Consider the following 13,297-nt stretch of genomic DNA (forward strand, 5'->3'; position numbering starts at 1 on the left):
CCTACAGTACTCTCACTCTGACCACCAACAATAATAGACAGGCTGACAGGAAGCCATCTTGGTTCTAATTAATAAGTGAAACTGTCCTGACAGGCAACTATCTTGGCTCTACTCAATAGGTGAAATTGGGTTGACAGGCAACCATCTTGGTTCTTACCCGCCAGCAGGAGTGCGAAGGGCTCGGGACAGGTGGACGGGACGGGCAGGGTCAGTTTGTTCATGGCCACTCCGTACGCCACGGCCAGCGCATCTATCTCACGGTACGGAACCTCTCCCGTTAGCAGCTCCCATAGCAGCACCCCGAAACTGAGGAGAGAGAGGGGGAGATATATCTTAAAATCACTGGCACTGATCATGATTGTACAGGCTATTAATATATTAACTTAACACAACCTTTATGCTACCTACCTACTAAACTCAGACCCTGTCTTTCAAAGATAATTCGTAAAAATCCCAATAACTTCACAGATCTTCATTGTAAAGGGTTTAACTGTTTCCCATGCTTGTTCAATGAACCATAAACAATTAATGAACATGCACCTGTGGAACGGTCGTTAAGACACTAACAGATGCTGCAAGGAGGAATGAGGACTGCAGATGTGGCCAGGGCAATAAATTGCAATGTCCGTACTGTGAGACGCCTAAGACAGCGCTACAGGGAGACAGGATGGACAGCTGATCGTCCTCGCAGTGGCAGACCACGTGTAACAACACCTGCACAGGATCGGTACATCCGAACATCACACCTGCGGGACAGGTACAGGATGGCAACAACAACTGCCCGAGTTACACCAGGAACGCACAATCCCTCCATCAGTGCTCAGACTGTTCGCAATAGGCTGAGAGAGGCTGGACTGAGGGCTTGTAGGCCTGTTGTAAGGCAGGTCCTCACCAGACAACACTGGCAACAACGTCGCCTATGGGCACAAACCCACTGTCGCTGGACCAGACAGGACTGGCAAAAAGTGCTCTTCACTGACAAGTCGTGCGGTTTTGTCTCACCAGGGGTGATGGTCGGATTTGCGTTTATCGTCGAAGGAATGAACGTTACACCGAGGCCTGTACTCTGGAGAGGGATCGATTTGGAGGTGGAGGGTCTGTCATGGTCTGGGGCGGTGTGTCACAGCATCATCAGACTGAGCTTGTTGTCATTGGTAGGTAATCTCAACGCTGTGCGTTACAGGGAAGACATCCTCCTCCCTCATGTGGTACCCTTCCTGCAGGCTCATCCTGACACGACCCTCCAGCATGACAATGCCACCAGCCATACTGCTCGTTCTGTCCGTGATTTCCTGCAAGACAGGAATGTCAGTGTTGGGCAGCGAAGAGCCATGGGCAGCGAAGAGCCCGGATCTCAATCCCATTGAGCACATCTGGGACCTGTTGGGTGAAGGCTAGGACCATTACCCCCAGAAATGTCCGGGAACTTGCAGGTGCCTTGGTGGAAGAATGGGGTAACATCTCACAGTAAGAACCGGCAAATCTGGTGCAGTCCATGAGGAGGAGATGCACTGCAGTACTTAATGCAGCCAGTGGCCACACCAGATACTGACTGTTACTTTTGATTTTGACCCCCCCTTTGTTCAGGGACACATTATTCCATTTCTGTTAGTCACATGTCTGTGGAACTTGTTCAGTTTTATGTCTCAGTTGTTGAATCTTGTTCATGTTCATACAAATATTTACATGTTAAGTTTGCTGAAAATAAACGCAGTTGACAGTGAGAGGACGTTTCTTTTTTTGTTGAGTTTATATATTGAGGATGTAAATTGCCCCTGAGGGTATGAATAGTTGAGTTATTGAAAGAACTGTAAATTGCCCCTGAGGGTATGAATAGTTGAGTTATTGAAAGAACAAGGACACTAGCTACTGACTGTGGGTGTTGCACGTGCACCATACTGTGTGTACTACATGTCCCACAGTAAAAAAAATAAAAAAACGGTACAGTTACATGACAGAGTGTTGTACCTCCAGACGTCGCTGCTCTTGGAGAACAGGGAGAGTTTGATGACCTCGGGGGCCATCCAGGCATAGGTGCCCGCCGCGCTCATCTTGGTAGTCTGGTGCCACTCCCGTGCCAGGCCAAAATCTGTGATCTTCAGGGTCCTACCACCCAGATCTTCCCTCTCAATGGGCTCCAGGATCAAGACTGAGGAGAAGAGGAAAGAAGATGGCGAGAGAAGGGTGAGGGGGAAGGGGTTGACGGTGTGAGGGGAAAGAGCGACGGAGAGAAGGGAGAGAGAAACAGAAAGGGAGAGATGGGTTGAGTTTGACTGGATGAGTAAAGGTACAGTGTAGGTCATGCATACCACTAGCTGTACTACAACCTGTCCTTCAACAGAGGCCCTTCTCCAAAGCACATTACACATCACACCCTACCATCACATACATAGATAGAAGGTGTGGTTATTAACAAAAGCAATTCAGGTTAAGTGTGTGATTCAAGGGCAGTGCAACCTGGGAATTATCAGCCAGTATCTGACCCTAGTCACCTGGCCATATTCCTCTAATAGGCTATAGGCCATATCTGTCATGAACCTGTATTTTCCTCTGGTCTACACTCAATATATAGCACTATTGGCTAAAGGTATGGTCATATGTTCAGGTCTCTGCCTCACCGACATTATGCACTGTACCCAGCACGTCCGTTTTGAGAATTTCCATACAATGAAGCAATCATTCCAAAGTCTCTAGGTGACTTGGCTGAGTCGTTCTTTCCTGTTGGACTCCCAGCGTTGGCCTTTCAACACTCTCCTCAACACTCTCCTGTCCTCTCTTCTCCCTGCACTTCCTCCTCCATTTCCGCATGAGGGCTGGTTATGGAAATATCTGGAGTGTACACTGTCCACAGTGCTGGGAGGGAGGGAGTTTGTACTTGCTTATCTACAGGCGTATGCAAAGGGAGGCGGAGAGAGGCACAGCACACAGCGAAGTCTTTGTTTAGACACACGCACACACACACACACACACAGAGAGAGAGACCTGGCTCACGTGACACAGGTGTGCCTCTAAGATTCATTATTATGCTGACAGGCAGCTAGTGTCCAAACACACACAACTAAAAGGTCATGTCAAGTACAGTACATACAGTATATACTGAGTCTTCAACTCTTCAAGATTTGACTACATAATGTGCTTTTGTTAATCTCCCGATGTCTCCACTCTACATCAAATACCGTTCTCACATTTTATTTCAGGTCAGTCAACAATGTTCTGGGTTCAATGGCATGATAACATACTGTATATGTCACAAGAGCACTTAGGCAATATTGCCTGTCTGTCGGTCAACATGCACATTGGTGGTTGTGTGTTTGTGCGAGTGTGTGTGTGTGTATGTGTGTGCATGTGTTCTTCATGTGCTTGTTATGTTTCACGTGTGTGTGTGTATAGCCTCCACCCAAGTCTCATCTGAGGGACGGGGAATAGGGGACGGCTGCTGACATTGATAATAAGCCATTGTCATCCCCCAGCTCTATTTTTCTATTTCAATACCAACTGTCTCTCTCCCTGTGAGGGACAGCTGTCTTCCCATTGCTGGATGGGCCCTGTGTGTTAGTGTGTGTGTGTGTGTGTGTGTGTGTGTGTGTGTGTGTGTGTGTGTGTGTGTGTGTGTGTGTGTGTGTGTGTGTGTGTGTGTGTGTGTGTGTGTGTGTGTGTGTGTGTGTGTGTGCCTATGAAAGATGGAGAGGGAGTAAGAGAGAAAGAGAGAAAGAGTGAATGAGTTAGAGAGAGAAAGAGAGAGAGAGAGAGACAGAGAGGCATGAATGTGTGTCTGTTTGCATGTGAAACTGAGGGTGTGTCTGTGTCTGTCAGAGTCCATAAATGTGTGTGTTTGACTTAATACAGCGTTGCTTTTGGTGTTTGACTACAGTGTGTGCGCTGTACGTAGCAGTGTGCGTACAGGTGGGGCGTGCTAGTGTTTGTGTCTGTGTATCTCAGTGAGCTTGAGAGAGAGAGAGACAGAGAGAGAGAGAAAGATAGATCATGTTTACAGATATTTGTGATCAAAGCAGAGGCACCTGCTCTCCACTAGCTCTCATGTTGTCCCCATGTCTTCAGCTCCAGCACAACACTTCACAGCATAAGCATACTGATAGCTTATACAAATACTGAAATATTTACATTTCTACTATAGCGAAACTTGAAAAGCAACACAGCGCCGTTCCTGTTCATACATATTATTCACAAAGTGGTAAAGTATTCTTGTCCTGCGTGGCAATAATGTTGAAATCAGTTACTGGCACCCAGAAAAAGACTAAGTGCCATTGACATTTTTCTAGTGCCCATTACCTTCCTCCGCCACAGCCCAGACCTGAACCACCCCTTTGTTCTTTCCCTTGATCCCTCCTTCCCTCCACCCCCCATCCCCAGCCACTGGACCCTGACCCTCATCGGAGAGCAGAGGAATGTTGTGAGTCAATCTTTACACAGAGGCCTGATAAAGGCTAACCATGGAAACTTAACCTTAGTGATCAGCCTTTTAAAGGGGCAATCTGCAATTTCTACATGGAGGGTCATTCTTTGTATCCATAGCTCTGTCTATGAATTTGAGAGTGGTTACATTTCTCCAGCCCCATCCCTCAGCTGTTTACCGAAACAGAGCGAGTGCTTTGTTAAGGTTAGTCATGACAACAGGTTATGTTAAGTACAGGCGGCTGATACACATTGGAGGTGGAGGAGAGTTTGAGAAAAGTCAAAACGTTTAACACTGTACTATTATTATGCAGCGGTGTACTTGGTACTGTCTGTTATATTACATTTATATACAGTTGAAGTCGGAAGTTTACGTACACTTAGGTTGGAGTCATTCAAACTTGTTTTTCAACCACTCCACAAATTTCTTGTTAACAAACTATATTTTTTGCAAGTCGGTTAGGACTTACAACTTTGTACATGACACAAGTCATTTTTCCAACAATTGTTTACAGACAGATTATTTCACTTATAATTCACTGTATCATAATTCCACTGGGTTAGAAGTTTACATACACTAAGTTGACTGTGCCTTTTTAAACAGCTTGGAAAATTCCAGAAAATGATGCCATGGTTTGAGAAGCTTCTGATAGGCTAATTGACATCATTTGAATCAATTGGAGGTGTAGCTGTGGATGTATTTCAAGACCTACCATCAAACTCAGTGCCTCTTTGCTTGACATCATTGTCAAATCAAAAGAAATCAGCCAAGACCTCAGAAAAAAAAATGTAGACCTCCACAAGTCTGGTTCATCCTTGGGAGCAATTTCCAAACGCCTGAAGGTACCACGTTCATCTGTACAAACAATAGTACGCAAGTATAAACACCATGAGACCACGCAGCTGTCATACTGCTCAGGAAGGAGATGCGTTCTGTCTCCTAGAGATGAACGTACTTTGGTGCGAAAAGTGCAAAACAATCCCAGAACTACAGCAAAGGACCTTGTGAAGATGCTGGAAGAAACAGGTACAAAAGTATCTATATCCACAGTCAAACGAGTCCTATATCGACATAACCTGAAAGGCCGCTCAGCAAGGAAGAAGTCACTGCTCCAAAACCACCATAAAAAAGCCAGACTACGGTTTGCAACTGCACATGGGGACAAAGATTGTACTTTTTGGAGAAATGTCCACTGGTCTGATGAAACAAAAATAGAACTGTTTGGCCATATTGACCATCGTTATGTTATGAGGAAAAAGGGGGAGGCTTGCAAGCCAAAGAACACCATCCCAACAGTGAAGCACGGGGGTGGCAGCATCATGTTGTGGGGGTGCTTTGCTGCAGGAGGGACTGGTGCACTTCACAAAATAGATGGCATCATGAGGGAGGAAAATTATGTGGATATATTGAAGCAACGTCTCAAGACATCAGTCAAGAAGTTAAAGCTTGGTTGCAAATGGGTCTTCCAAATGGACAATGACCCCAAGCATACTTCCAAAGAAAATTTGTGGGCAGAACTGAAAAAGCATGTGCGAGCAAGGAGACCTACAAACCTGACTCAGTTACACCAGCTCTGTCATGGAGGAATGGGCCAAAATTCACCCAACTTATTGTGGGAAGCTTGTGGAAGGCTACCCAAAATGTTTGACTCAAGTTAAACAATTTAAAGGCAATGCTACCAAATACTAATTGAGTGTATGTAAACTTCTGACCCACTGGGAATGTGATGAAAGAAATAAAAGTTGAAATATATCATTCTCTCTACTATTATTCTGACATTTCATATTCTTAAAATAAAGTGGTGATCCTAACTGACCTAAAACAGGGAATTTTTACTAGGATTAAATGTCAGGAATTGTGAAAAACTGAGTTTAAATGTATTTGGCTAAGGTGTATGTAAACTTCCGACTTCAACTGTATGAGTAACTATTAAATGGGATTGACAGTGGTGAGTGCTACACAGCTTAACCAGTTAGTCTACTTGACTTTAGTGTGGAGTGACTTTAATGTGCAGTGTCATCAACCTCAGTTGTTATGGTAACCAGGGCAGAGTTCGTGCTCTGTCAGACAGGAAGCTAAGGAGCTGAGACTGAGACAGAGAGGTGAGCCTGGGAGAACTAGGCAGAGTTGACAACACAGTTAGCAAACAAGCATAGTGGCCTCACTGACCTGGACACCCCTATGCTCCTCTTCCCTCTCTTACTCTGTCATCATCCCTCCGTTACTCTCTTTCTATCTTTCCCTACCCTCACATTCTTTTCCTCCAACCTCTCGTTCACGTCTACCTCCGTCCCCATCCCTTCCTGTCCTTGTTACTGACAAGGAGCGTATGGCTGAGCTCTTTGAACCACCACTTCATTAAGTCAGGATTCCTATTTAAGTCAGCCATGTCTCCTTTTGATTTATTTTTGTAAATAGTAGATCAGCTTTAATATTGCAGATAGATTATGGCTTCTATCAATGTAATTGTCTTCATCATTTCACTCTTTTCCCCCTGCCCTGCTACACAGCTTCTCCCTGCAGGCGGTCACGGAGTCTGAGGTGCTAAAGGAGCTCCTTAAACTTTGACCCCCAGAAAAACATCTGGGTCAGATGGTTTAGATCCTTTCTTCTTTAAGGTTGCTGCCTCTATCATCGCTGAGCCTATCTCTGACCTTTTAACCCTGTCTCTCCTCTCTGGGGGAGGTTCCCAGGAATTGGAAGGCAGCCACGTTGCATCCTTTGTTTAAAGGGGGAGTTCAAGCTGATCCTAACTGTTATAGGCCAATTCCTATCTTGCCCTGTTTATCAAAAGTGTTGGAAAAATGTGTAAATAATCAACTGACTGGCTTTCTTGATGTCTATAGTATTCCCTCAGGTATGCAATCTGGTTTCCGCTCAGATTATGGATGTATCACTGAAACCTTAAAGGTCCTAAATGATGTCACCATTGCCCTCGATTCTAAGCAATGTTGTGCTGCTATTTTTATTTACTTAGGCAAATCTTTTAATACGATAGAACATTCCATTCTTGTGGGTTGGCAAAGGAGTATTGGTGTCTCTGAGGGGTCTTTGGCCTGGCAGTGTGTAAAATCAGAACATCTGTTGTCTCAGCCACTGCCTGTCACCAAGGGAGTACCCCTAGGCTCGATCCAAGACCCCACACTCTTCTCAATTTACATCACCAACATACACTACATGACCAAAAGTATCTGGACACCTGCTCATAGAAAATCATAAAAATAAAGAAAGACCCTTGAATGAGTGGGTGTGTCCAAACTTTTGACTGGTACTGTACATGTACACTACCGGTTAAACGTTTTAGAACACCTACTCATTCAAGGCTTTTTCTTTATTTGTACTATTTTCTACATTGTAGAATAATAGTGAAGACATCAAAACTATGAAATAACACATATGGAATCATGTAGTAACCAAAAAAGTGTTAAACAAATCAAAATATATTTGATATTTGAGATTCATCAAATAGCCACCCTTTGCCTTGATGACAGTTTTTGGTATTCTCTCAATCAGCTTCACCTGGAATGCTTTTCCAATGGTCTTGAAGGAGTTCCCACATATGCTGAGCATTTGTTGGCTGCTTTTCCTTCACTCTGCAGTCTGACTTATCCCAAACCATCTCAATTTGGTTGAGGTCGGGGGATTGTGGAGGCCAGGTCATCTGAGGCACCACTCCATCACTCTCCTTATTGGTAAAATAGCCCTTACAAAGCTTGGAGGTGTGTTGGGTCATTGTCCTGTTGAAAAACAAATGATATTCTCACTTAGCCCAAACCAAATGGGTGGTGTATCGCTGTAGAATGCTGTGGTAGCCATGCTGGTTAAGTATGCCTTGAATTCTAAATAAATCACAGACAGTGTCACCAGCAAAGCACCCCCACACCATAACCTCCTCCTCCATGCTTTACGGTGGGAAATACACATGCGGAGATCATCCGTTCACCCACATGGCGTCTCAAAGACGCGGCGGTTGGAACCAAAAATCTCCAATTTCAACTCCAGACCAAAGGACACATTTCCACCGTGTTGATGTCCACTGCTCGTGTTTCTTGACCCAAGCAAGTCTCTTCTTATTATTGGTGTCCTTTAGTAGTGGTTTCTTTGCAGCAATTCGACCATGAAGGCCTGATTCACACAGTCTCCTCTGAACAGTTGATGTTGAGATGTGTCTGTTACTTGAACTCTGTGAAGCATTTATTTGGGCTGCAATTTCTGAGGCTGGTAACTCTAATGAACTTATCCTCTGCAGCAGAGGTAACTCTGGGTCTTCCATTCCTGTGGCGGTCCTCATGAGCAAGTTTCATATAGCGCTTGATGGTTTTTACGACTGTACTTAAAGAAACTTTCAAAGTTCTTGAAAAGTTCCATATTGACTGACCTTCATGTCTTAAAGTAATGATGGACTGTCATTTCTCTTTGCTTATTTGAGCTGTTCCTGCCATAATATTGACTTTGTCTTTTACTAAATAGGGCTATTGTCTATATACCCCCCCCCCAACTTGTCACAATACACAACTGATTGGCTCAAACGCATTAAGAAGGAAAGAAATTCCACAAATTAACTTTTAAGAAGGCACACCTGTTAATTGAAATGCATTCCAGGTGTCTACCTTATGAAGCTGGTTGACAGAATGCCAAGAGTGTGCAAAGATGTCATCAAGGCAAAGGGTGGCTATTTGAAGAACCTCAAATATAAAATAGATTTTGATTTGTTTAACACTTTTTAGTTTACTACATGATTCCATATGTGTTATTTCATAGTTTTGATGTCTTCACTATTATTCTACAATGTAGAAACTTTGGCAATAGTCCTGATAGCCATTTAATTAACTGTTCAGCGGTCTTATGGCTTGGCGGTAGAAGCTGTTATGGAGTCTTTTGGACCTAGACTTGGTGCTCCGGTATCGCGTGCCATGCGGTAGCAGAGAGAACAGTCTATGACTAGGGTGGCTGGAGGTTTTGACAATTTATAGGGCCTTCCTCTTTCAATTCCTCCCAAAGTTGTTCGATGGGGTTGAAGTCAGGGCTCTGTACAGGCCAGTCAAGTTCTTCCACACTGATCTCGACAAACCATTTCTGTATGGACCTCACTTTGTGCACGTGGGCATTGTCATGCTGAAACAGTAAAGGGCCTTCCCCAAACTGTTGCCACAAGTTGGAAGCCCAGAATCGTCTAGAATGTAGTATATATGTAGTATGTTGTAGCGTTAAGATTTCCCTTCACTAGAACTAACGGCCTAGCCCAAACCATGAAAAACAGCCCCAGACCATTATTGCTCCACCAAATTTTACAGTTGGTACTATTCATTGGGGCAGGTAGAGTTCTCCTGGCATCCGCCAAACCCAGATTCGTCCGTCGGACTGCCAGATGGTGAAGCATGATTCATCCCTCCAGAAAATTTCCACTGCTCCAGAGTCCAATGGCGGTGAGCTTTACAGCACTCCAGCCGACACTTGGCATTGTGCGTGGTTATCTTAGGCCTGTGTGCGGCTGCTCGGCCATGGAAACTAATTTCATGAAGCTCCCGACGAACAGTTATTGTGCTGACGTTGCTTCCAGAGGCAGTTTGGAACTTGGTAATGAGTGTTGCAACCGAGAACAGATTATTTTTACGTGCTACGTGTTTCAGCACTTGGTGGTCCTGTTCTGTGAGCTTGTGTGGCCTACCACTTCAAGGATGAGCCGTTGTTGCTCCTAGACATTTCCACTTCTGTAACGCCCTGGCCATAGAGAGGTTTTTTTTGTTCTTTATTTTGGTTAGGCCAGGGTGTTACATTGGGTGGGCGTTCTATGTTCATTTTCTATGTTGTCTGTTTCATTGATTTTGGCCATGTGGCTTCCAATTGTTGTTGGTTGTTGCTGATTGGGAGTCACACATAAGTGCCTGTTTTTCCATTGGGGTTTTGTGGGTAATTGTTTCTGTTAGATTGTTTCCTAACAGGACTGTTTTGCTGTCGTGTTTTTGTTCAGTTTTGTATAGTGTTCTTACGTTAATTAAAATGATGATGAACACTAACTCCGCTGCGCCTTGGTCTACTCTCGCTACCGACAGCCGTTACAACTTCACAATAACAGCACTTACAGTTGACCGGGGCAGCTCTTGCAGGGCAGAAATTTGACTAACTGATTTGTTGGAAAGTCACTGAGCTGTTCAGTAAGGCCATTCTACTGCCAATGTTTGTCTATGGAGATTGCATGGCGGTGTGTTCGATTTTATACACCTGTCAGCAATGGTTGTGGCCGAATCCACTAATTTGAAGAGGTGTCCACATACTTTTGTATATATAGTGTAGCTCAGGCAGTAAGAAGCTCTCCCATCCATTTATATGCAGATGATTTTGTCTTAAATGCTCTACAACAAAGCTTTCTTAGTGTCCAACAAGCTTTCTCTGTCCTTAACTTTGTTCTGAAAAAACAAAGGTCATGTTTGAGATACCTACTGCAACTCTCATCCTCCACATACGACACTCATTCTGCCAGTCACATTCTGTTAAAGGTCCCCAAAGCACACACATTCCTGGGTCTCTCTTCTTTTCAGTTCGCTGCAGCTAGCGACTGGAACGAACTGCAAAGAAACACTCAAACTGGACAGTTTTATGTAGTGTTGTGGTGTCTCTCTTGTGGTGATGTGTTTTTTGTCCTACAGTTTTATTTTAATGGTAGGCCGTCATTGTAAATAAGAATTTGTTCTTAATTGACTTCCCTAGTTAAATAAAGGTTAAATAAAAAGTCTCTCCCTCTCCTTCTCTTAGTTAATCTCTCCACCCCCTCTTTCCCTTTCCCTTTCTCTCAGCCTTCCCCCTCTCTCTCTCCCTCCCTCCCTCCCCTCTCTCTCTACCCCTCCCACCTGCAGCCTGCAGGGTGGAACAGCTGTTGCCTCCAACTAATCAACCCCCCCCCCCCCCCCAGAGTAACCACTATACAGCCCCCCACGGCCCACTGCTCCCCGGCATCCCTCCCAGCTCTCCACACTGATACCTGCTGGTTCTACAAGTCTAACAGTGCAGAACACTGGAGCGTATTTTACCTGCGATTGTCCACCTCAGTTGAATTTCCAGATCGAAAAACATCCTTCAAGAAATAGGGTGCCAGATTTTCTCTGTTGGAATTTCTGTATGGTGGGAAGGGGGATTTCTGAGACGAGGGTTTTGGGCTGGCTAAAAGTGTAGGTGACAGACGGGCTGTGAGCCAACCAGGTAGAATGACTGGCATGGCTGTGAGCCAATGTGAGAGTGCGAAGGGTTCTATTATCCTTGTACTCCAATAGAGGTCTTTGATACAGTCACTGCCCCGCCACTCAGGGCCAGTCTGTGGGACTCCGTTTCCACTTCACCGCAGATCACAGCACTGCTGACAAAGCCCCCCACCCCATGTAACCACCCAGCCATCCCCTAGTCACCCCCTTATCTCCACCCCTCACCCCTCGCTCCCGCCTGCCCCTCCCATGTCTGTCTGCCATTCCAGCTGTCGCCGCCTAGGATCAACTCAGACTACCCACACTGGGGAGGTTTGATGGAGAGAAAGAAAGAGAGGGAGTGAGAGCACGAGAAAGAGTGAGAGAGGGATGGGTATGGGTATGGGAGGGAGAATAAAGCCATCCACATGCCTCCCATCTGAAACAGTTTGTGCATATATCATGAAGACATTTTGCGATGTTTTTGTTCGTTTTGGTCTATGGCAAGGCTTTTTTCGGCTGTTCGTGCACATAAAAGCCGGTATACACTTCCTCAGAATAGTCAGAATTCATCTAAGATAACTCAAGAAATCTGTAATTAATTTAGATGTTTTTGCAGAGGATGTATTAGTTGCTCAAAATCTATCGAAGCTTTTTGGTGCAGTATTTCTCAAGTCAAAAACGTTGCATGAAAACAAATTGTCTCTCGTTGAATGACAACAAACACTTAATTGAAGAATTCCTACTGTTGACCAATCGCTGACGAAGGGGCATAGACTTCGGTTACCGAGCTTCGGCTTGCCTTGGGAAAAAAAGTGTGTGCACGAACAGCCCAAAGAAATCTTGCCTAAGACCAAAACGTCAATTTTTTGGGTCATAATTTAGGCACACACTGTTTCGGATGGGAAGCATACGGACGCCTTTAAGGGAGAGGGACAGAAGAAAGGGACAGATAGTCTGAGGAGATGTGGGGGAGGGGATGGAGATAAGAGGGAAGGAAGGAGGCAAGAAAGAGAGAAAATGACAAGAGCGAGACAGGAATGAGGGCAAGGGCAGAGGGATGGGAATAAACTGGCAGACAGGATAGTGGGGAAAAGAGGGTTGAGAAAGCGAGGGCAATAAAAGGGGAAGATGGCGAGGAAAATGGAGTGAGACGGGCAGAGGATTAATGGCGTGAGAAAGAGAGAAGTAGAGTCGACGAAAAGGGTGAAGGAGTGAAAGAGATGACTGGGAGAAGCTTTTTTTTATCTTGCTGGTAGGATATTCTTCATGTCTTGATGTCCCTCATAGGTCTTTCTTTCTGTCACATATTCCTGTTCTGACACTCTAAAGAGAAACCATACATCAGTCAAGAACACGAACCCATCTCACAAAACACTACACTGGGATACAAGTACAGTATTCAGCACTGCTCTTAATTGTGTACGGTACCATAGTCGGCAGGTCCATTAGGCTAGGGGAAGCTTTCCCTAAAGTAAATTGAATTAAGTTGCCAAAATTATATCGTCTAATTAGCCTACTACTGTCTATACAGAAATACATTTAAGGATTCAAAATAGGCTTCTAAAGCATGATTTGGCAACAGAGACTCATTAGCTTCTTTAAAAAAAGTGGATTGTTTTCTATCGCATTGCCTACAGTCGGAAGGAAAGACAGCGTGCACGTTTTGGGCAGCGTGCGAGGCAGATACCAAGTATACGATTAACGA

General features: G+C 44.8%; 1 protein-coding gene across 1 annotated transcript in view; it reads right to left on the reverse strand.

The window, feature by feature from the left end:
• Positions 1-13,297, reverse strand: part of LOC106612493 (mitogen-activated protein kinase kinase kinase 10) — a 33,495-nt gene that overhangs the window by 7,973 nt on the left and 12,225 nt on the right. Inside the window, exons 2-3 of the mRNA XM_014213679.2 lie at positions 1,969-2,149; positions 158-306 (exon numbers count right to left, since the gene is read on the reverse strand). Of these exons, the coding sequence (XP_014069154.1) occupies positions 158-306; positions 1,969-2,149 (330 nt within the window). The remainder of the gene's footprint in view (positions 1-157; positions 307-1,968; positions 2,150-13,297) is intronic.

The sequence above is a fragment of the Salmo salar genome, chromosome ssa09 (assembly GCF_905237065.1).
Source record: "Salmo salar chromosome ssa09, Ssal_v3.1, whole genome shotgun sequence".
NCBI classification, from domain to species: Eukaryota; Metazoa; Chordata; class Actinopteri; order Salmoniformes; family Salmonidae; genus Salmo; species Salmo salar.